Source organism: Pipra filicauda, unplaced genomic scaffold (genome assembly GCF_003945595.2).
Source record: "Pipra filicauda isolate LSUMZ 115617 unplaced genomic scaffold, ASM394559v2 scaffold331_size1881853_pilon, whole genome shotgun sequence".
In the NCBI taxonomy this organism is placed as follows: domain Eukaryota; kingdom Metazoa; phylum Chordata; class Aves; order Passeriformes; family Pipridae; genus Pipra; species Pipra filicauda.
In genome coordinates this window covers 392,216-417,055 of record NW_024104456.1, presented here as the reverse complement: position 1 = coordinate 417,055, position 24,840 = coordinate 392,216, and the positions used below count along the sequence as shown (strand labels likewise).

Sequence of the window (24,840 nt, the reverse complement as noted above, 5' to 3'; positions counted from 1 at the left end):
TTTGTAGGTTGAGAGAAATCATTATCTGCCCATAACAGTGTGAGATTTGCTTTGTTCAGAAAGGTTCTGTAAAATCAGGTTGATTCATGAGTCACCTACCTCACTACATAAGTAGAAAAATTATGTCCTTTTCCGCTGAAATAGGGAGGCGGTGCTCCTGTCTGGATTTTTTTTTTTTTTTTTGGTCCTGAATGGATGAAGCAATAATTCTCCAATTCACAGGTTTCCGAAGTAGTAGCATGCACACCTTTGCCTGAACCATTTTCCTTTCCCTGAGCAGCATGTCGTTCTCTTCCTGAATGCACCATACCCTTCTTCCCTGAAGCTCCCATTCTGCTTGCTCTGGTGGAGATATTGCACATTACTAAGTTGCATGTTCTCACGGCCTCAGTGCAATTTAGTGTGTGCGATACTTTCACATGAGTGCATGCACACGGGTATGGCTGTGGCTTAAAGTTACTGCAGCTTTCAATTTTGGTGGGGCCTAATTAAATCGTGAAATGGTCTTAAACCCAGATCAGTATTTTGAGTGATGCCTTGAAACATGTGTTAGTGGAAGTTTGTTTTGTAATGCCGGGAAGATGAGTACTGTTTGTTTTCAATTTGAGAAGGGTTATCATTATTTGCTTCATTTTCTTCATTTGCCATGTACACCTCAAATTTGATCAGATTTTTTATTGGTTATAGAAAAATTACTTAAAATATTATGTGTTTCTAAAGAGGAAATAGTTATCCTTAGCTAAAGTTGGCCGGAAAGTCAAAAGAAAGATTTAATATGAAAAAGACCTATAGTGCCTTCATGGCTGAAATAGCTTCTTAATGAATTTTCAACTTTTATTTATTAACATCTAAAGAGTTCTGAAATGAGCTAGCATGCAAACAAATTAACAACAAAAATATCTCAGCTCCCTAAACATCTAATTGGTTTGCTGTGGCATCCTGGCAGTAATGATGGAGAAAATGAGACAGTGATACAATTCCCACAGAAAACAATAATCTTCCAGCATGTTGAGCTAATGCTCAGAAAAAGCAAAATGTGTGATCTTGTTTATTTTACTGCAACATTAATAATGTCTTTCAGATTAATTTTCAAAGACAACTGTTAACTGATTCAGTTTTGACTGAATTTTTGCATGCAATGTATGTTCTTTAGTAGCAGGAGTATCTCTAGTGGAAATCTCTTTTGTCACAGGAATGCATTTAACAGCATAACTGAAAATTTTCAAGCTTTACTTATGTTATGAGATGGGAATAGAATTGAAAATGATTCTGCCTTAATCCTCAAGCCAACGGCATCCTTGCCTGTATCAAAACCAGTGTGGTCAGCAGGACCAGGGCAGTGATTACCCCTCTGTACTCTGTACTGGTGAAGCTGCACCTTGAGTACTGTGTCCAGTTCTGGGGCCCTCAATTCAGGAAAGGCACTGAGGTGCTGGAACGTGTCCAGAGAAGGGCAGTGGAGCCGGTGGAGGGTCTAGGGTGTAAGTTACATGAGGAGAGGCTGAGGGAGCTGGGGCTGTTTAGCCTGGAGAAAATGAAACTCAGATGACCTTATTGCGCTCTACAACTACCTGAAAGGGCATTGTAGCAAAGTGGGGATTGGCCTCTTCTTCCAGGCAACTAGCGATAGGACAAGAGGAAATGGCCTCAAGCTGCACCAGGAGGTTCAGGTTGGACATCAAAAAGAATTTCTTCATGGAGAGGGTTGTAAAACATGGGAATGGGCTGCCCAGGGAGGTAGTGCAGTCACCATCCCTGGAGGTGTTCAAGAAATAACTGGACATGGCACTCAGTGCCATGGTCTATCTGACATGGTGGTGATTGGTCAAAGGTTGGACTTGATCGTGGAGGTCTTTTCCAGCCTATATGATTCTGTGATTCTGTAATTAAATATTTACCTAGTCTAAAGCTGGGAATAACAGATACTTACATTTTGTTTTTAATTACATGGAAGAAAGGAAAGTTTCAATTGAGTTATTGAAAAAAAGGTGATCTACAAAAAAATGTGGTCTGTAAATCTTGAAGAGATGCCACCTTGTTTCAGTACAGTTGCAGAACCAAACTGACAGTAACTGTAACATGATTATCCTAGTGGGATAGATAGTAGTATTTTTAAGATGATTGTTGTAGTAGCAATGAACACATGACTTGTTCATACTACTTTTTTAGTCTTTAATATTCTCTTATATGCAAAACAAACCCCAGAATTTGTCTTTACTTTTATTTCCTTTTTCTTTTATATTGAAAATGCTCCTTCTTATTAAACACAGCTGTCTGTATATTACTTTATGTACGCATGATTTTAAACAGTTATTCAAAGAACAATTCAAAGAAAAACAGATCTTCAGAGAAAATTTCAGAAAATAATTTATTTGCTCATGCTTAATCTTTACTCCAAAATTTACCTGAAACTATGAAAAAATGTTCATTATTATGCACACATAATTTGGGTGAAGCATGTCACAAAGTCTGTAAATTTAATCTGACTTTTATAGCTTACTGCTCATAATTTATGAGATTATCTAAGTGCATAATATGATGCTGAAACAGACAGTTCTGTTCTCTCTGCCATGCAGACTGGTACTGTGTCTTTTCAAACACATTAAGGGCTTACTGAAGACTCTTTGCTTCATTTGAGGCAGAGCCAATATTCTGCCATTTGCATCTTTCATATTCCAGATGGTGCATTTTGTATGTTCTAACAGCAGTTTCTCTTAGTGCATGTTTGTAGTTTGTAATTCTGTGGCTGTCCAGGTTTTTTTTTTAAGGCTGAACTTATCTGTAAGCATGTAGAGGATCTGGGTTAGTGTGTGTGTGTGTGTGTGTGTGTGTGTGTGTGCACGCGCACACACGTTTAAAAGCATAAGCAGATTTCCGTGCAATCTTTAAAAATAATGTAACTACATTGCATCTTAGATACTAGTCCTTTAACCATGTACTGCACGTAGGCTTATATATATATATATATAATATACACACTGCTTTTTCTACAGCACCATTTTTTTGAAAGCTACTTCTGTGTCAGAACCTACAGTCTTTAATTAAATGAAAATTTAGTTGGTGTGGGACATAAACTGTATCAGTAAAAAGAGTGACACTTAACTTGTATCTGGAATTCAGCTCAGCCACTTAGTTTTTCTCTTTGCTTCTAAAGCAGACCTAATAGCTAACTGGAAGGGATAGAAAGAAAAATGTTGCTGAAAGGCATTTCTAAGAATTAAAGTATACTATGAGGATTATTTTTAGTATAACGTTGCAGGATTCTATGCTTGCATATCTAATAATTATCTGTGTGTGTATTTAAGATTGCAGTATATATTATTATAACCTTAGATTTCTGCTATTTAAAATTCAAATTTTTGGTAATGTAAGAAGACAACATGAAGTCTGATGTAAAACTTCAGGATTTCCTGACACTTCAAAGATTTAACATCACAGCTTTAGTTTTTTGCTTTTTTGTGAGTTATAAGGTCAATCCATTATTTATTCTCTCCACAATGTAAGGAATGAAAGTACACCCTTCTTTATGCTTGTGATTCACAATTTTATAATAGTAATAAGCTGAACAGTCTGGGAGTTTCTTAATATAAGATTACAATGGATCTCAAGCTATATTGACTCTAACTAGCTGTTGCTCTCATTTATAGACTTTTCAAGTTAAAATGGGATCTAAAAGAATTACATCCTTACAAGTAGAAAATAATGAATGTTCAACATACAGTGCCAGTGCATGCTAACAGCTAAGAAAGGCTGGAGTAAGGCTAAAGGGAAGATAAACTGCTTACCTGAACAGCAAAATAACAAAGACCATAGAAATGAGAAGCTACCCTTTAAAAAGCTGAAGTTTTCACTAAATAAACAGAAGTATCATAAACTTTAACAGATAGAAATAGGCCTAAAGTGTGAGGGTGGTGGTGGTGGTGCTGCGTTTGATTCAGCTCTAAGTTTGAGCTGAGTTTGAGCTCAGAGCTCCACAAAATGCTATTAAACCAGAATATAATTTTTTGTATGCAGCAGGAGCAACAAGCGGTCAGGGGGCTGAGGGATGACAAGGAGTACTCAGCAACAACAAGGCAGCTGCAGGCTGTTGCAGAGGGGAGGTAAATTGATAATGTTTTGTTTGTTGCTGTGAAGGTAAGTGAAGGTAGTCACATTGTAAAACCCTTCTTATGGGTGAACTACAGCAGAATCTCTCAGAAGTTACAGTAACTTCAGAAGACCTTGTAGAAAAACCAGATCAAATGAACAATCGCAAATTGCTGTGAGTGGATGATGCAAACTCACTAAAGAAAACGCAAGGGCAAAATTAAAAAAAAAAGTTTCAGGAAGGAAACCGAGGAAGTACAGACATGTAAGCTGGTATTGGTAGTGTGCAACTCAGTAGGAACTAAAGTTAAGGACATACTAGCACCTGGGGGATGTGGTTTAGTTGGAAAGAATCAGTGAAATTTTCACAGAGAAGTCCTGCCTTACTGTTCATGTTTTTTGAAGTGTGGGCAAGCAAGACCATTAATAAGTTGATCTATCTGCTATGTTCTACTGAAATTTCATAAAGGCTTTTTACAGCATCTCTTTCCAGAGGCTTTCAAGGGCAAGGGGTATTGGCTTTAAACAGAAAGAGAGTAGGTTTGGATTAGATATTAGAAAAAAATTCTTTACTCTGAGAATGGTGAGAAACTGAAACAGGTTGCCCAGAGAAGTTGTGGATGCGGCAGCATTGTAGACAAATTCAGTTAGAAGACGGCAGTGTCTGGGGAGTAAAATGGCTGATGAAATGTAGTGTAGAGATGAAAGTGATGCATGGGGGTGAAAACCAGTCCTAACTTCACACATAAACTGATTACCAGTGTGCTGACTGTTGCCACTTGGGAGCTATATTTTCTGATAGACTGGCTAGCTTAGTGCTTGGTAATACTTAAAAACATCTGACAGGCATATCAAATGTGAAGATTTGTTACAACAGACCTAGACAACAGAAACACAGAATATTACTCCCATTGTATGAATCTATGGTTTACCTATACCCTGAATTACTGTGTGCTGTTCTGATTTCTGCATCTCAAAAAGCTAGGAGGGGAACAAGATGAATTAGAGGAATGAAGGCATGCATCAGTTTCTGTATGAGGGATGGGCTGGCTAGGACTCTTCAGCCTGGAAAAAAGGATGTTACACAAATTGAGGTTTGCAAAATCAGAACCAGTGCAAAAAGGATGACTGGATTGGACTGCTTATGGTCTCCTTCAATCTAAAATCTTGGGGTCATTGAAAAGTTTTAAAAAATAAATTTCAGAAAAAGGGTTGGTTCATGCAGCAGGCAGTAGACATGGGGAAGGTTTTGCCAAAGAATGTCAGAATTGCAGAAACTTGCAGGATGAACGCGAGGACTAAGAAGAGATATTAATTGAAGATTACTAAATAGACAACCTGCATCTGGTTTCACCTTGAAGTGGAAATAGAGGCTGGGAGAATGTTCAGGGGGGATTTAAATTGGTTTTTCCTATTTCTTTATTCCCTCGATATCTGCTTCTGAACTCCACTGGAGATGGGATGCTGGCTCAACAGACCTTTAGTCTGAACAAGTTTGGCTGTGTTCGAAAATCCGTTTTAAGAATAGTTAGGTGTTGCATTTACTAAGCATCATGGTCTACTTCTGATAAAAATCTGGAAATGTTAGAAATAGTTGATTTAGAAATAACTAGTCCTTCCAAGTGTGGTTCTTAGAAGAATAATTCTAAGTTTACATGGTACATGTGACTAAAATAGTAATTAAAAAGTTATTACAAATGCAAAAGTATTTCAAAGAAATAATCAGATGTAGAATTTCTTACAGAATTTGCACTACATGTTAATTGTTATTTTTCATGGAATGTAGACATTTCTCTGTTAGAGAAGAAAATCTGTGTGCTACTGTGTCCTTCAGACTAGTTGCCATTCTTTAGTGAAGTTTTGATATAGCCATTGGAGCCCTGTCCTGCCTTAAAGGATGTATGTAGTGTTTGCATGTTACACCATCTCAAGGACCTATGCTTTGTTCAAGACTGTATCACTTTATCTGATTTGTGTCATTATTAGCCTGCATATGTTGGAGCTGCTGCCTCTCTTTGTTCAGTTGTATCATTGGAAAGAACGAGGATGAAATCTTGTCATGGAGTCATCTCTGAAAATCACTTGCATATTTATATTGCTCCTAACATGATCTTACTCTATCAAGACTCTCTTACTGCCATTCTGCTTTATTCATAGCTGGAATATATCTTAGTGCACTTTGCATACTTTCATGGGTAATATGAAAGTGAAAAATTATGAGAATCTTTTTGTATTCCTAAAAGAACAGAACTCTTAAAGAGAGTCAAAGAACAGTGTTAGTTTGTTTTTTTTTACAAAAGGACTTCTTTGAGTCATTTCGTTCTTCAGTGTTCTCATGATGATTACTTGCAATCTGAGGGATCGCTGTAGAAGAATAATCCTTTTTAACTGCCATTTTTTAGCTGTCCTTTGGTAGTCACCAGCGTCTTGTCTTTTGCAACAGATCCTGGTGGTGTCTGAAGAAAGAAATTTAGTTATTTGGTTTTGAAGTTACAGTGAGACAGTGACTGTTAGTTTCAGCTGGGATAAGACAGCACTGTTCTGCAAAGAAGAGTTCTTGCTCTCCAGCCACGAGTGTGCCGGCTTCTTTCCTGGTGGGAATGCAGCTATTTATGCCACTACTTATTAGCTGGATGGGTAGTAGAGATGAGACCTGAGCTAGTTAGTTAAAATTAACCCAGACAAAAAAATTATTATTATCTGATTTCATTGTAAAAACTGTCATGGTGCATAATGGAGACTGTTCTGGCAGGTAGGCAGAGGAATGGTCATCTGGGGCAGAAGTGAATGCTTGAGAACAGGGGAATGGGACAGTTCTTGGGACAGTTCTGAGATAGCCTGATCTGAAATAAATTGTGAAACTGTGCTGTGAAGTTTGGAATGCATTCCATTTATACCTTGAACTCTCGACTTTTAAGATGTAAAGGTTGTATTCTCTAAAGCAACTGAAGAGCTGAAGTTTCTCGAAGAATCATTTTGATTTAGTCAGCTGTTCATACAGAAGGATTTTGCAACAATGATACAGTACAATCCTTTTAATGTCTACTTAAAGAATATGGGAAAATATCAAACAATGGTGTAAAGAAGATGAAAAAACAGTGAAATTTCTTTTTCTAGCAATATATTCGTTTGAGGGTGTTCCTGTTAACAAACTTGCGTTTTAATTGAATTGTAAACTGCTGTATGACTTGTAAAGTGTTTTGTAAGGAATTTAGGGAAATGCTAATTCTTGCAAACTTTTTCAGAGACAAATACCACTTCTGTGTAGTTTTTACTCTTATGCCCATTCACAAGCCAAGGTTAATATGCCAAGGTTAAATTTAGTATAATAACCAGTAAATCTCTCTTCTGAATTTACAATATGCTTACTCTAATCCTTCTGGTAACTACAATTCTCATTATTTCAGTCCATATGCTCTTCTTTTCTCCAGTGCTCTGGGAACAGATAGATCTAGAAAATCAAATTAACTCCAAGGTCAAAAAGTGAATGCTCAGAGCTGAAGAGCTCCTTTTAGCTGGGGTTGTTGCAGCATTAGATTGAAATTTTTGAAGTTTCACTGTGTTGCTAATAATGAAGAGACATTACCTGCAGGCTCTGCAAAGTGAACCTGAGTTCAAGTGGACATACATTTAATGTAAACTACAGTAGAAACAAAGGGGAAGCTCTGGACTTTTTATGGCCAGTCAGTAAAAGAGAAAAAAAACAACAATCCACTAACCCCAACAAACCCCATAAAACGAAGAGGTGACACTTTTCCTTATGGAATCTACAAGCAAATTCCTTAGGTTTTTTTCAGTGAAATAAAAAGGACTTTGATAACAACAAAAAAAATTAGGCCAGCTATGCAGAAACATTTGACAGAAATTTCTTCATCTTTAATCTGCTTATTGTGAAGCATGACCCACGTCCTCTGATTTTTTTTGTTTTTAACATGCTTTTCCAAGCTCAGTAAAGTGGAATATGTATGTCTAAGTATGCCTTACACCAAATTGCCGTGAAGTGCTCATAAATTACACATTTGCAGATGGCAACTCTTGCAAGTAGAGTGGTTCATCTTGCTACAGTGCCAACGTGAGACATGAGCAGCAATTGGATTTTCTGATGTCTGAAGCATGCAATTACTCCTGTATATAAAAGGAAGCTGTATGTGTGCCAATAACGTATTAAGAGATGAAATTTATTTACTGTCATCATTATACCAGGAAGATCTGCCTTTTACAGATGATTATTAATTCATTCAGCTTTTGTTCTAGCAGACCACATCATATTTAAGATCTGATATCCCAGATGCAGAGTAGCTGAAGCAAACTGCTGATGAAGATTTTGGTTAGTGTTTTCAGAATTATTTTTTTGCTGCCTTAACCATGAAGCCAAATAGATATGAATTTCTAGACACCTTAAGGTATGATTTTTAGTTTTTGTGACAGAAGTAACAAACATGAGTTTTCAGAGACTTTAAAGTTCTTCTGGGCCACACTTGCCACCGAGTAGGATCGCCTGTGCTTTTTTTTATGACTAGTTTATGCAGACAGAAACCCAGGTGAAGGAGAGGAGGATAATGAAATTAGGTGTAGCTTGCTCTCGCTTCCTGCTTGGCCACTGGTGCTTCACAACTTCTTGGAACTGTCTGATGCCTTCTCCTTTCAGCTTATTAGTGCCAGATCCAAGGAGCTAGAGATGCTGTACTGTTCTGCAGTCTAATTTTAGAGGGATGCGCTATTTTGCCATTGAAATATATTACATGTCAACTTGCAGAATGACATCAGACCAAGACATACCTGTTAGTCCATGACTAACTTTTCTGTTATTCTGCTAGTGCATCTGGAATGAATACTGGATTTAACAGGGCAAAATTATCTTAAAGCATAACTACATAAGCAAAAGACATGACAGAACTTGAATTTAAATTTGAATTAAATTAATCTGAGGATAAAAAATGTGCTTGTCTGAACCAAAATGTGAAAACTGTGTAAATTAGAATGGCAATTTTGGATACAGTTTTCCATCTTTTCCCTTTCCCTCTTTTGGGGGAAGAAACGGCTGACGACAGTTGTTCCTAGTTAATCTGTTAGGAGAATCTCACAGGAGTGTTGATGTGTGAGGTTTATCATGCACTCATAACTTCCAGTGAGTGAATTTTAAATAAGATAATTTTGATTCAGAAGTCATTTGGAAATCTATATGAGCCTTTAGGTAGGAAAGGAGGGCAAAAATGTGCACGCTGCCCACAGAAATAATGAGGATAGTAGCCAAAGAAGCAAAAACTGGGAGTCTTGGAATTCTTGATGGTAGTTCAGAAGAGATTCTATTGTATTTATATACTTATATACTTATATATTTATACTACCTATAGTAGTTTAATATCAGAGAAGGTTTCTTTCCTAGAAGGCTTTATGGACTCAAGAGAGGAAAGAAACTGTGGTCTCAAAGACTTTAGATCCAGAAAGGTCTGTTTTTCTGTGCAGACTGTGTTGCCCTTCAAAGCACAGTGGTAATCTTCTCATATCATCTGGCTCTATGATTCCTGTTGTATGTTATCCCGTCCTCTTTGTCCTCCTGCCAGAGTTCCCAAAACTGCAAAGACACAATCAATGTAATAAAAAGCATGAATTATAAATTCATAACTTAACATCAGCAAACTTCACAGGGTGCATATGCTACCACTTCTGCAATGATGTAACTCTTAGGATTGCTTTGAAATGAGGAACTCAGGGGTAGTTCAGTTATTTGGACAAGGTAAAATAGTAATCTTGGGAAACTTCATGCCTGTCTCAAATACGAGTGGAAAACCGACATAATGCAGTGGTGAGATATGCCAGTTGGAAATTATGATTTTTGTAATTGGAGGCCTAAGGCATGGGTTTTCAGTTCACATGGGATACACATGTACGTGCCCTAGGGCTGCAAAATATTACAACACTTTGCTTTCTCATAAAGCTCTGGTCACACTTAATAGAGGGGAACTTCACTTTGTGTCCAGCATGTTGGATGTAGATTCAGCAGGACTGAATTAGATTACTAGACTTGCTATTTGGTTTTCAGTAATGTAACCTAGTAAGCAGCCTAAAAGTTAGGAATTTCAAGATACTGAGGCTAAAATCTAGCAATGAATATGAGATGCTCAATTATTTTCATCCAGAAGGACATGTAAGTATGTAGGAAAGTAGTAAGAGTTTAAATAGCCTATTTCACTTCACATATCAGTGGGTTTAATCCGATGAGAATGAGCAGATACAGAAATTTAAGCAGATAAAGAAAATCAATGAAGCTGTAGAAGTGGAAAAAGGCAAAGAAAAAGTAGTGAGTAGTTTTTATGTACTGCTTCTGATAGATAAAAGGTTATTTTTGATAGAGGATGTGGTCTGATGCCTGAGCAGTTTCTTTCAAGGAATTTATCCCTGGAACCTACTGTATAGTAAAGAACAGTCTTATGAGGTTTTTTTGTGTCTGAATGCCTTGAATGACAGATGTGAAGGATGTTTATTCTTCTCAGAGGAAACAAATGCATAAAGGGTTCAATGTTACGTTTTTAGTTGTGTTATTTGTGGCACTAATGGCTTTTCAGTTTTTCAAAGCAGCTTGTGTGTATATCTTCATAGTTCCCAAAATCCTATTGCCAATAAAAATTAACAGAGTTTCTTTGGTTGTTTTAGAGGTGTATTTGATGCTTCCCTCAAAATGGCTGGGTTCTATGGACTCTACACTTGGCTGACTCATACTATATTTGGTATTAACATAGTCTTCATACCATCTGGTAAGAATTTGGACAATTATAACCTATTTATAAATAATATTACATAATTATTTATTGTACAAAATTAGAAGGATTAAATGTTGCTGACAAGCTTAGTCTAGTCTTAGAGAATGTGACCATGGGTAGGATGGAAAGAAGGCCATGATTGCTGTCTTATCTCTGAGCCTTGCCTTTTCCTGTTTTCACAACACACTCCCTGCCAGCTATTTTACTGCTTCTGTCTGTTTCTTTTCCTGGATGTAATTCTTTCTCCCTTGTATTCAGTCCAAGTCTTTTCAGGTTTTAGCTTCATTCTGCCTGTCTTGGCTTCTATTTCTTTTGTAGTTGACAGGTGCTGATTTTTCAAGATGCCTAAATGCAGGAAGATGTGGTATCATGAAAATGCATGATAGAGGCATGCTCCTTATTCTCAGTACTGTTGCCTGACTGTATTACCAGCCTCTGGTTTTCTTTTATTCTTTAATCTTTGCTTTGGAAATAGCCAATGAAAAATGTTCTTCCCTTTTCCTCTTTTGACTCCCTTCCTCTAAAAATAATAGTAATTTTAAAATGTTTGTCTACAAGGAAACATAAGGGGAGCATAAAGCAAGAAACCCCAATATAACAGGAAATGGCTGTATTATAAAGTGCAACTGCCTTAAAGGCATTGGTTGACATTAGACATACTTAGAAGGTAATCAGTCCTTTTCTTTCAACTACATGCAAAATCTTAAAAATTTTTGCTTTCTGGTAAATGAAACAAAAAAAAAGAGGGAAAAAATGCACTTTATTGTGTTTTATAATCTGTTAAATTAGAATGACAGCAGTACTGTATCGCTTTAGATTACAACAGGTATTTCAGATGGGTGTATGCCTGTGTGTGCATGTTTGCATACAGAAATATGTAAGTAATACATTTTGTGTTTGCCTGGTTATTGTGGTTGACTGCAGGAGATTAAGTTAGAGTGAGACTTGGGCTCATGTACTTTCTTACACACTTCTTTGAAGTTTTGTAACAGTTTGAAGTATGCATGATGGGTATAATGTCAAATTTGTCTGAGTTGGTGCCTCTTTTGGAAGTAACTCCTTGTGACTGACTGTTGCTGAAGCTCTTGTGTCTGGGAAATAGTGTCATTTTCTTTTTTCCTAAACCACAGCTATAAAACACCAAGAGCCTCATGTGGTATTTTTTCAATGTCTTATTTAGAGCAGTTGATAGAAGTGGGACTTACTGGTGTGGCAAAAGTGTCAGAAATTAACTGTAAATATATTTTTGAAATATGTTTCTCTGGTCTTTTTCTCACTTCTGCTTCTGTGTGCTCTAGCATTAGCAGCAATCCTTGGAGCAGTGCCATTTCTGGGGACGTACTGGGCAGCGGTCCCTGCAGTCCTAGATTTGTGGCTTGTGCAAGGACAGGGATGCAAAGCCATTTTGCTCTTGGTTTTTCACCTCTTGCCAACTTACTTTGTAGATACAGCAATTTATTCAGACATATCAGGGTAAGTACATTGAAGACCTCTTAAAGTTAGCATTGTAAAAATTATTGACAATCACTGATGCCTTTAATTAAACTAATTTTTCTGAAGCATGCAAAACAGTATCTTCAAACATAGGAGTAAGTGTAGTGATATCAACTCACAGTAAGAAGTCTTACTAGCCTAAGTGCTTTTATTTTCCCAGGCCTCTTTTCTGTGAACTTTGACATCTCAGAGGTCTTGATCTCAGCATCAGCAAAATTAACAGTTTCAGTTGGGATTCTTAGAATTAGTTTACCTTTTCTGTTTACCTAATCATTGACTAAAGGTGCGTCTAGCATTTTACTTTATATCCCCTAATGTCAGATGATGCTGCAGAACAAATAAAACCATGAGCTAGTTAGGGACCTGAAAAAAAAACACTTTAATTTTTCTGAATGGATTGTGAGAATTTTGAGGATTTTTTTGAAGCCAGCCTTTGTGTTGTGTTACCATAGTCCAGTGCAAAAGTCTATTGAAATTGCAAAACTGGAGATAGGCTTCTCCTGAGACAGTAGCCAGTGCTGTTTTCCTATTGTAGGGGGTAGGCACAGATTTCTTGAAAAAACTTGGTAGATGTTTGGCTGCCTCTTTTGACTTGAAATGTCACCTGTTTTCAGGTTTGAGTTTGTACACAGAGAAACAAACTCCAAATGATGAAGACAAAGTCAACATTTGCAGTTGTGTGTGTGGAATGCAACAGAAATGTTCACTGACATTTTCTGCAGCTGAATTGTCTGTGAATCCCTTTATTCAACTCAGACTAGAAGATAAAACAACACAGTTAAACAGAGCTGGCAAAGATATGAACTGTCAAGTTTTCCACATACAAGACATGTTCACAAACATGTACAATATGGATATAAAGGTGTACTTCTCTAGTTACTGTCTGAATCCAGGACTTCATGGTCCAGACTTAGTTATGTGCTGGTGCTAGTCCCTCATTTGTGTTGATCTTTATTACAGAAGAATTAATGTAGAATAAGGACATAAGATGTTTAAGTTCTGTGTTGTTAGAAATTAATATTTTTGTTCACCAAATATAATTACACTGAACAGAGAGTACCTAATGACAATATGCCCAGTATTAATACTAATTTTCAAAGATTATTACTATAATTATTTTGCATTAATTTGAGCTACCAAGTGAGGTATAATCAAATTACATTTTTTCCCAACAGTAAATCATGGATAAATTTAAGGCTAGTAGCTATTTAAACAGCCAATAATTCTTCTACTTACTAGAATGCTTTTTTTTGACTGTAGGGGATACAGACTCTGTTTACCATCCAGAAAATACAGGGGGGAGGAATAGATTTTCTGACAGTGGAGCAAAATTGTATTCTTCCCATTAAATAGAACAGTAAGCATCATGCTGCCTTGCAGATTAGATTAAACCTATTTGAAATAGCTATAATTAGGTTATGCAGGGTTTTCTAAATGGATTAACTTCATATTTCATCAGGTGATCTGTTGTTTAATTTAGCAAACTAGCCAGAAGAATCTTTAAACCATTGCAAATGCTGGGGGAAAAAATATTTGAAGTTTTTAAAGATTTAGAAATGAATCATGTTGGAGAAACATAAACCTTTAAGGTCAAGTTTGTCCCCCCAGAAAAACAATGTGACCCTGCCAGTAGGTTAAGTTTGGTCTAGGTGAGACATGATTGAGGTGTGTATGATTTAATAGGTCATGTTTCATGGTCTTGTTTTGCACGCAGTTGTGATGAAGGCAAAGACTTAAAATGTGGAAGTTGAGTAGAAGTCAGCTCCACAGTAGAAACCTCAGAAACTGTTGGGGCTCTGAACTGACTAGCTGGTATTTTCAATGCATTACACTCAAAATTTAGAGGAACTTCCTGAAAATTGCTTGCTAAGTATCAACTGTAGTTTTTCTTATACAATTCCATATTGCCAGCATTATTTTAACTATAAAGAATGAAGGACGGTGAACAGGTTTTGTGTAAATGCTGTTGGTAGGATTCACATTTTGCACCCGAATTGAGACATGGAAAATAAAAATGGCCTGGTTTAGTTGCTGCCATAATAGCTCTTACCAAAAGCTTATCAAAAGCTTATCAAAAAGCTTTATCAAAAGCTTATCGATAGCTCTTATCAAAAGCTTATCAAATGACCCAACTTTCCAATAAATATTGATATGTTCATGCAAATCTGGTTTTGTTTGTCATCTGAAAACATTAGAAGCTGATGATAACAAGCACTCCATCTGAAAGGTTTTTTTAATAACAAAATGAGAGGACATGGCTATTTATTTAAAGGCTGTATACTAACTGTTCTTTGAAAGATGTAATCCAAGTTGCCATCATTGTGTAAATTAATGTCTTTGCTCAGGGGTGCTCATAGTACATGTTGCTAATTGTGTTGAAATTTAGCAGTTCTTGACCATAAAGCATGAACAGTCTTTGTAAGCAAGCATCTTTCCATTCCCAAAATGGAAATGTTTTTGCCATTAACTCCTTCAGACATTCTTCAGCAGATGTCTGTTAAGTAACTACTCCGTTTTGGGTATTTGCAGCATTACATGCTACGGTAGCATTTGATCTGTTGTGCAAATACAGCACAGAATACAGATTGGAACATTTGCGCAGTCATTCAAACAGCAGTTTATAGTGTAAATATGGATATCTGTAGCTAGCTGTGTCATTTTCTAAGCTTAATAAAACTTTATTATTAATTCACATTTCATAATTGATAATACTGTGTTGTTCTTAATTTAATTTTATTCTTCTTGTGCCAGAGGTGGTCATCCTTACCTGACAGGTCTTGCGGTAGCTGGTGGAGCATACTACCTGGGACTGGAAGGAGCCATCATAGGACCAATTCTACTTTGTATACTTGTGGTAGCTTCCAACATATATAGTGCCATGTTGGTGAGTCCAACAAATTCAGTGCCCACTCCCTCACAAGCAACGTGGCCATTACAGATTTACCGGTGAGCTATAAACGTCTTACTTGTATGCATTATGTTTTTACACAATTCAGTTATGTCTGCATAAGTATAGAGAATGAATGCATGAGTTTTATATAAGAGCATGCATTCACATCTTCATGAGTACTGGAGTATTTGGAGAGGATTCAACTATCCTATATTCTAGAAATGAAAATTATGGTAAAGTAAAACACTCACTGGAACTTGTATACTTGAAGTGTTTAACGTCTCTCAGCCTCTTAGAGAAGGCTCTTTTAGAAAATTCACGGATAGTACTTTTGTGTCTTATAATTTATGTGTTGCTAGTGTGCTAGGAGATGATTGAACACCCTTTTTTTCATGTAAAACTATTTTTATGGCTATCTAATGGAGTTCATTGTCCTTAATAAAGGGCCTGCCAGAAAATACTGTATTTTTATGTGTTAATTTACAATACTGCAAAATATAAATAAACATACCTAGATTTTAAAAAACGTGATAATATTCTGTACCATTATACCATTAAAAGTATGATCCTGTAAATGTCATCACTGAAGTTACTGAATGTGGAATGTAGAAATGCATCTTTAAACTGTACCATTAAGGAATGGGATGAATAAACTCCTAATTGAATAACTAATTACAGCTGAAAATCACATAGTGATGGTGTTAATGACAGTAGCCATTTAAATGTCTCTACTGTCTTATTAAATTATACAGGTTTAAATCATTATACATATATCTTAAAGGGGATTCTCTGCTTGTGAGAAATAATCCTTTGCCTTATTCACATGAATAATGTTGTCTTTCATCTGGGCAGCTTAGGAGAAAAAACACTAATTGGACCTGTCTGTACTCTCTGACTTGTAGAAGTTGCATTCCAAGACTTACCATATATGCCATAGACAGAGTTTTCCACAATACGCACAAAAATTTGTATGTGTTTGTTTCCTGTTTAATTTGTAGGAAACTGGTTATTTGTAACCACTGGGCAGATTTGAGTCTTACTTTTCACTTTTCTTTCCCACTCCCCTCCCCTGCCCTCAGGTCATCTCGAGAGAGTCCTGAGGAGATGAAACCGTCTTCAGAGTGATGAAGGTGCTGTCCTGCACCTATACAATGTGAGGGAATCACTGTCTTCTATCTTGAGTTCACAACAGCCATGGCCTTCTGTCCTTTCCCAGCTGTGCCTGGGGGCAGCTCACAGGGAAGCATAGCTTGGGTTTTAGGAGAAAGTATTTCTCAAACATCTGCTGGCCTTACATTATTGTGCACTTTGCCTCTTCAAGAGAGAATGTCTACTTCCCAAGGCTTTGCATACCAACACACAGTTCAACTATCTTGTTGAAGACTTTGAAGACCTTCTATCTTCATAAAAAGAATGATTAAGAGGGACAGGTACATCCACTGGAATCATTATGTTATCTGCTGAAATTACTAACTTAGCTTTTATTTATTGGATTATTTGTCTTATTAAATTGTAGTAGCTTTAAAGAAAGCTGTAATTCCAAAATATGGTGGTGAAAGAAGTGTAAACCACTCATTGTGAAATGAAAGTATAAGTATTTGCTGCTCCTCAAAGTGTTTCTTTATAGGCTTCAACCATCATATGTAACTCATAATAACACTTAAATGTTATCCTCTTATATGCACCGAAATTTAGTGGTTTTGGAGACTGGTCTTTCTAATATCATCCTGAAATGGGCAGAAATGCAAACTGTTAGATGTGGGTTTTCCTCTTACTGAAATAGGAGGACTTGTTTAAATAGTTTAAATCTTGCCCTCATTTGCAGTGAAATCTGATAAGATTTTGCTGCTTACCCACCCTCTCAGTGGAGTCATCTTGTCAACTAAATTTAATCCAAGGCCTTAAGTGTTTTCAGGCAGTAGTAATGTGTACTTCCAGTAATAGGAAGAAGTTGAATGGGGATTGTTGGTTTTCAAATGCTGTGACTAAGTTCAGTTAACTTTTCAAACAAATTTTATTTCCAGAGAGAAAGGGGAGATAGCATAGATTTTGGTTTAGTTTAGTTTGGGTTTTTTTAAGCCTGTAAGCCTCTGGCTAAATGTCTTTCTAAGACATAAGATATATCTTAAGGTATATCTTATTAATAAAGTTCTTAAATTTCTGAAATGAAGTGTTGCCTAGGTCACAGCATGAAATCCTCTAGTGTTTTTCTTCCATACATAATTTTGCTTAAATTGCAGTTTTGGTGACATTTAAGGCCTTTTGTATTGATTGTTGAAATATTTTGACACAATGGATCTTTATAAATGGATCCTTTTTGTAAAAGGGAAGTGGGCTTTTTGGTAGATATTTTTCATAGTTGCACAGCTTTTCCACAAATACAATGAGGCCCTGGGTACTAAGTAGCAGATGCACTTGCTTAACCAAAGAACCACCTTTCAGTTTCTAGTAACTTCTCTTGAATTTATTTCAGTTTGATTGATAATAAGTTGTACAAAATACAGGCATGCTGTGTATTTATTGACAGTAATGTGATGGATGAAGCAAAAATCCATTCTTATCCAGGGATGTCTGAGATGTGTGTACAAATAGCTGTCAGTAATAAGATGTTTGTTTTACTTGAGTTGCAGGAGTGCTGATAGATATGGAAGGTTCTTGCTTTCGTGGTTGTATGTATTTTACATTGTTTCTAAAAATACATTTCCATGGAAAGTGATTGGAAAGTACTCTGATACTTAGTAAGCAAGAAAGTCCTGCTATAGGTTTGCAATAAACAGGCTGCCTATTAAGACACAAATAGCCTTGCTCCTCAGATTCTCAAAATTTACTGCTGCAATTTTACTGATGAAATTTTGTATTTAAGTAGAATGGTTGAGTGTGCTGTTTGCACACTTGCAGGTATGTGTGTGAAGGACAGACTCGGGCTTAATTTGGTAGGTTGACTCGAGTTCATCGAAATATGGAAACATCCCATTTAATATTTTAAATTCTGAAAGATCTACACCTTAGTTCCAACTAACTGAATAAGAAGAATGTATTGCTTGACTCAAGTATGTGTCCTGTGGTTTTATTTCCTTGACTTTTTGGCTCATGAAAAATCTTTAATAAAACATATTTTTATAATTTTTACTGGCTAGGGTGGAGGATGATGAAAAGCTTGAAGGTGTCACTAAGTATTCCTGCAACATTCTAACCGGTTTGAATAAGAACACCATTTTACTTAGGAAACTTCCTTATTATATCACTTTTTGTTTAGTTCACATTTTGCACTGAATTGTTGTGTTCTTGTTGTAGCTTTTTGTAGACAACATATAAAGAAGATTAGTAGCAAAAAAAAGAATGCATCTTTAATGTATTTCCAGTTTTCCATTGCACCTCTGTGCTCATTGGTCAAGATATTTTATTGTCCACATTTGCTATCCCGTTTTCTGAGACAATCTTTCATATTCATATGGTACTCAATATAAGTAATTCTAAAGAGTCATATTGTTTGCTTTTAAGATTTCTTCCTTCTCCCCCTTTGCCTGACCACCTTAGATCCAAGAGGAGTCTCTTAGGAAGATTAAAATCATGTTTCAGACACAGTTATCTTCCATAATGGCAAATGAGTAAAATCATCTGAGATGAGACATAGCTATTTTGCAATATTGCTTTCCCAACGCAAAAGAAATTATTTTGTATAGAGAATTCATATCTGCTATAGTCTTGTTAGTTTGCCCTCTTTTAAAATGAGGCTTTGTATTGATGCTTCCTGTTTCAAAGTCAGCTGAGACTCGCCATGAAGAACCATCCATAGTAGTGTCTTAGTAAGTGTAACTGTAGGAGCTGATGCTGTGGGCTGTGCCTGATTGAGGAACCAATTATATGGTTCAGTAGTGGTGCAGTGACAGTATATTGCCAAAAAAAACCCAACAACAAAATAAGAGACAAAACCTCTACCTTCTTAGAATAGAAAATATTCACTGATTGTCACCATGTTTAGAAAAGAAACACAAAACACCACATTACGAAAGAGCGTACTTTGATTATATGGGTTTTGTGTTTAGTAAGTGGCTAATTAACAGTAGAAATAGAAGACCTAGTTCTTGCATATTTAGCAATCTATATTGTTTTCTGAGAGGACTCAGCCTCTTTAAGAGTGGTTTAGTTTAGATCAGTCTCACATTAATGTGAAAATAATCAAACTGGTCATTTTGACTTCTGGTCACTGTAGTAAAGAGCCTATTCATGGTTATATTTCCTCATCTGCAAAAACAACCTGCGGCTCAATGGGATAAGCTTTTAGTAGATGGCTTGTGGAGTTTGTAAAAAAAAAAACCAAAAATAAAAAACAAACATAACCAAATGGCAACAAATCAAACCAAAATCTTACTTTTCTGCAGTTTTCTACAATTTTCTTAGGAGAGACTATCTTCTCCATAATGCTTATTGGGAAGAAGTTGATGGCTTTTAGCTGTACTGTAAACACTCATTACAGAAGTAGGTATTTACTAAATGTATTTAGTACATGTAGTGTTAAATTTGAACAAAAAATTTAGAGTTTTGAAGGGAATGCTTGTAGTAATCCAAGACAGTGTGGTCTCATGGTATTGTGAAATTCAACTGTGGTGGATTTTTATCATTCTCTTCTAGCAAATCAGGCTTGTTGCAATTAAGTGTAGTGCAAAAACGCTGATGCTGACTGTTTCTGGCACTTGAGTCTGAGTTAGCCCTTCCACCCCTTGCCATACCTTAGCTGAATGTTATTGTGCTGTGGCAGAGTTAGCAGAAGTGACTGTGTGCCAGTTTATAGCCCAGCATGTTAACTTCAAGTCACTGTAAATACTGGCTTAATTGGATGCACAGAGCAACAAACTGCAATGTGCAAGGACCTGGCACACATTCATTTTGCCAGCCTTACTACAATACAGTGGCTTTCAGCATGGATGTACTGTGACCAGCTGGGAGCAGGAATGACTTATTTTGAAACACTGCTTAAAAAAAAAATTAGCATCAGATTAATACATACAATACACATTTTTCAGAAATTAATTTGCTAAGCATATATCTAACTAATAATGAAACCAGCAGTCAGATAATTCTGTGCACAATGGTGTGTATGTGCAGTTTATCTAGGGTACACTTAGGCATGTCTGATTTCAAGGACTATGTGGCTTCTCTCAAGGACTTTTGGGGGGAGGATGCACTGGAGATGTGTATTTTGTCAGTAATTATTGGAATGGGAAATCCATAATATGTTTAATTAAACACAATAAGAAAAAAGCATTGTTCAGGGAAAATCAGATTCTCTTTCCACTCTTATACTTTGGGGGTATCAGCGTAACTTCTGAAATAGATGTATGGCTGCAATGTTAAACATCATTTTTCAGAAAACCTGAAAATACAAAACTGAACGAAATTGTTACTCAGTAAAAGCAGCAGCTGAATTGCTGTGCTGCTGATCCCTAGTCCTGGCAACAGAATACTGCAAATGGTGCCGCCCTTCCTGTGGACCTGATAAAGTAAGGATGGGAAAATACTCTTATTCTACTGAGACTCCATAGCTTTGCATCACTGGCAGAAGATGCTTCCACAACTGCCTTTGTTCAAACATTGTGTTTATATTATATTGACTTGAATTTGTCACTGCAGATAGTACCACCTCTATTGGATACTACCTCTGGAAATGGCTACAGTTTCCTTCAGAAGGTGTTGAAAGGTGTTTGGATTGGAGTTAGTGTTCATTAGGTTTAATAAGAGAGGTAGCATTCTTCTAGAGATGCTGTTGTTTGCCTTGAAGTTTGCAATTTTACAAGAGAAAATTGATTTCCCAAATAATATTTGTTGAGTGACAACTGGCATCTCTTAAGTCCATGGATACATCAACTTTTTAAACTCAATATATTAACTTGTTTTTCAAAGGGTTTCTTCTTACTATTATTTCTTACATTTTTTGCTGAAGCAAACTTTGGCAATTCCCTTATTTCTATTTCTACAAAACTAGGGTTGTCTAAAACTCTTACAAATTTAAAGGAGGCTTGATCTTTAACCTGGTACCATTTATCTGTCACTTTTACTAAAGTACCTTAGTGCTTTGTGGTAAAATTTTCAAAAATTGCTTTTAAGTGATTGGAGATTAAAAAAAAATTAAGTTAAAAAAGCAGCAATGTGGAAACTTAATTTGGTGTTTTGAAACCCGAAACAATGCCAGAAGTGATGAGCATATTCAGGGATTCTACGCTGGATTTTTAAATGTATATATTGGTATGCAGCATTAAATAAATATGAGCAGTTTCTGTCTTATTCAGACTTCAATTGAAATTTTTTGCTATCTTTTTTTTTTTTAATGATATCTGAGAACTAACTTGTGCCTGTAGATAGTGAAAACAAGCAACATTTTCTAGAATTTATGTTTACTTCTTACAGATTGAGGAAGAGCGAAGCAAATACTGGTAGGATAACTACAACTGTTTTATTGTTAGTTCATATAAAGTAGGGAAAAGCTGCTAGGAATGCACTGCTGAGAGATTACTGTTTCTGGAAGTATTTGCACACATCCTCTAAAGAGCTGCCAAAATTAATAGGTCATGAAGTATGTCTTCAGTTCCCCAGACTCTTAATCTCTTCCACACCTCATCTGGTATCTTATTTTGAATATGGTTTAGTACATGAGAGTATTGCTTCATCCCCTTTTGGGAATCAATTCCAGGGCCTGAAGGGCATGCTTTGAATGTCCATACTGAAATAATATGTCCCACTCAGGAAGGAATTGCTAATTGGAAGTAATTGCATCCTTGATCTGCTCTGCATATGGATGGACTTGGAAAATTATAATTCGTGTTGCATTGAATTAGAGATTATTTTTTGACTATAAGTGCTATGTGGTGACACCAAAGCCATGTTTGAGTGAGAAGCAGGGCGTATTTGCTTGCAGCAGGATTCATCTGCAAGCTGATAAAGCAGAGTGAGTGCTCTAACATCCATATGTGTGTGTGTGTGTGTGTGTGTGTGTGTGTGAAGAATTTTCATAATGATTTTAAAGCAAAAAGTTGATTTCTTTTCCTGACCTCACTTTTTACCACCAGACTGTCATACACAGTGATCCAATGAGGACCTAAAATCAAAGAAACTTTTCATGGTATTGGTATAGATTAAATGTAAGATGTATCACAAAGCTAAAAAGTAGCCACAGAACAAAAGTTCATTAGGCTTAAGAACTGACATCCAGACTGGAAAGGATGACATAAGACTGGAAAAACAAAACCCAAATATTTCACTCACGTTCTGCCAGTCTCAACCTAAAACAGGAGCTTTTTCAAAAAGTGTCAATAATAACTATTTTTGTGTTGTACATAACTTACTGGCTCTGTAGATCAATGTTTTTAGTTTCTGTCATCTGTCATGACTGGTTTATTCTGCAAGCGTACAATTTGTTCAGATTGTTGCCTTTAAAAACAGATTTTTCTGTGCTTCAGTGATGGTTGGAAACCAACTTTTTATACCAATAGTTAGGTGCTTACCTATACTTATATATGCTAACTAGTGTTTGATGTTTTGCTCAGAACACTAGGGAAGGTTGGTTCGGAAGGCAGGGGGTTTTTTTCCTCCTTTGGGAAATTTCACCAAAACAAATCCAAAGAAACTTTTGACATCGAATCCTAAGACTGGCTACACCCTACTCAAACCTAACAGCAGATCTTTTGCATTACAGAGCATGGGTTGTTCTAAAACATGCATTCCTACCCAGGCCCCGTGGGGATTTGGAGCAATAACTTCTATTGTCTGTTGACACAAATTTTGTCTGTAAATGTACATGTGATACATCTTCAGAATGGAACTAATGTTATCAAAATTGGGTTTGGTACAGTACCTGGTTTTGCATGTATAATATTGAAAATGTAACCCCTGTGTCCACCTGTGGCAGAATAAAATGTGTAAGTTAAAATTGAGAAGTACTTGTGTAGACTGCAGAGGTATTTAAACTAAATAATTTTGATTGTATGCACCAGTGCTCATCCTAATAAAAATGTTTTTTGTAGCAGGTTTAAGATGCTTTTAACTTAATACTGTATTCACACCACGGTCCTTTGTAAGCACAGAATGGTTAATATATTTTGAAATAAAATGCCGTTAACGTAAAGAAAACTGAGTTTGATTTGAATGATGGGCTCTTTGGAATCAGCCACAAAGGCCACAGTTAATCTGATGAAATAACAGGTTTGCTGGAGCTGGATCTGCAGTCCTTGTATATGACTTATGTCACTGAGAGAAGCCGTACTTCTGGGGTTTTTTTCACGTTTTCTGTGGGGTAAGGAAGGACATGTGCCTCAGGAGTAACTACGGGTCAGCTGGCACCTGGCAATTTGCTGCACTGCCTGAAGTAACACAACCACATGTCCAGACCCTACAAAAGCTTGCATTCGGCAGCTCTAGGTAATTCAAGTTACTTCCATATGGCTTGCTCTCTGAACTGGAAATGGTTGTTTAGTGTCTAAGCAGAATTTTAGATTATTCTATTGACTATAAAGCAAAAGTGGTCAAATTCTCCTTGCGTGACTGCTCACACCTTTTAAAATGAGATATGGCTGATGTTCCAGTTTTCATCCCTCTCAGTGTTCTGTGACCAGACTCATTCCCTTCAAGTAATTCATATAGGAGAGTCAGTTTTAGCTAGTATCTCTTTAGTTTTCTGAAGGGATCAAACCTTGTTTAGTTTAGTGCATACAAGGTGGGGTTTTTTTAGCAGTTGATATTAGTAACGTAATTATGATTTTTTTTTTTTAATTGGGGTGAGTTTTCCAGATGCTCAGAATTCTTTTAAGTTAGAACCAAGACAAATACATCTGCAATCAGGCAGCCCAAAGCACATGCCCTTCTGTGGGAACTCCTTAGCTCTTATATTTCTTCAGTGATTTTAATGTGCAGATAATAGTGCTTTTATAAAAAGATAATAAGAAGTTCTGTTCAATACCCATCGCAGATAAAGTTTTATAATGATGTAGCACAACCTCTTTGCTCATTGTCAACTATTTCTTCAAAATAGTTCAGAAGGTATATGTCCAATATTTTCTGGGTGGGAGAGTAAAGAAAATGGAAGAGTTATCATGCAGATACATATGCAAAAAATGTGCTAATTAACAACATATTTTTGAGCTTGACCGGAGATACAATTTGAAAGATTTCAGTCTTTTGGCTTTACCATTTATAAAATAACAATTGGCATTTTGAGAGAAAATAAACCCTAGACATTCAAATACATCTAGTTGACATAAATCCATACACACAGTGGATGATAACAAAGTTGAAAACCATTCAGAAAAGCACTGAGATAGTATCTATCTCATGGTGTGTATAAAATTTCATGCTGCAACTGAATTGTAATATGTAATCATATCAAATGTAAAAAGAATTCAGCTTCTATACCTTTGACTGAAGGATGTTTATACCAGCTGACATAGCTTTGTATCAAACAATTAACAGTTTTTGTCTACTGTCCCAAATCAGAAGTTACTCTGTGCTAGCTACTTTTCGCAAGGAAGTTCATATTTCACATCATTACAAGTAGTTCCTTTTTTTTCTTCTTTATATGAGGTAATCCTTGATATTAGAGTATTAATGCTGCAGTTATCT

The 24,840-nt window shown here is 36.3% G+C and overlaps 1 protein-coding gene across 2 annotated transcripts in view; it reads left to right on the top strand.

The window, feature by feature from the left end:
- The window catches only part of TMEM245 (transmembrane protein 245), an 81,413-nt gene extending 58,058 nt beyond the window's left edge, over positions 1-23,355 (top strand). For both annotated transcript variants that reach the window (XM_027715747.2, XM_027715746.2), the window contains 4 exons: positions 10,741-10,841; positions 12,146-12,320; positions 15,093-15,287; positions 16,311-23,355. In XM_027715747.2, coding sequence (XP_027571548.1) covers positions 10,741-10,841; positions 12,146-12,320; positions 15,093-15,287; positions 16,311-16,356 — 517 coding nt within the window. In that variant the 3' untranslated portion in view covers positions 16,357-23,355. The remainder of the gene's footprint in view (positions 1-10,740; positions 10,842-12,145; positions 12,321-15,092; positions 15,288-16,310) is intronic.
- Positions 23,356-24,840: the final 1,485 nt, after the last annotated feature.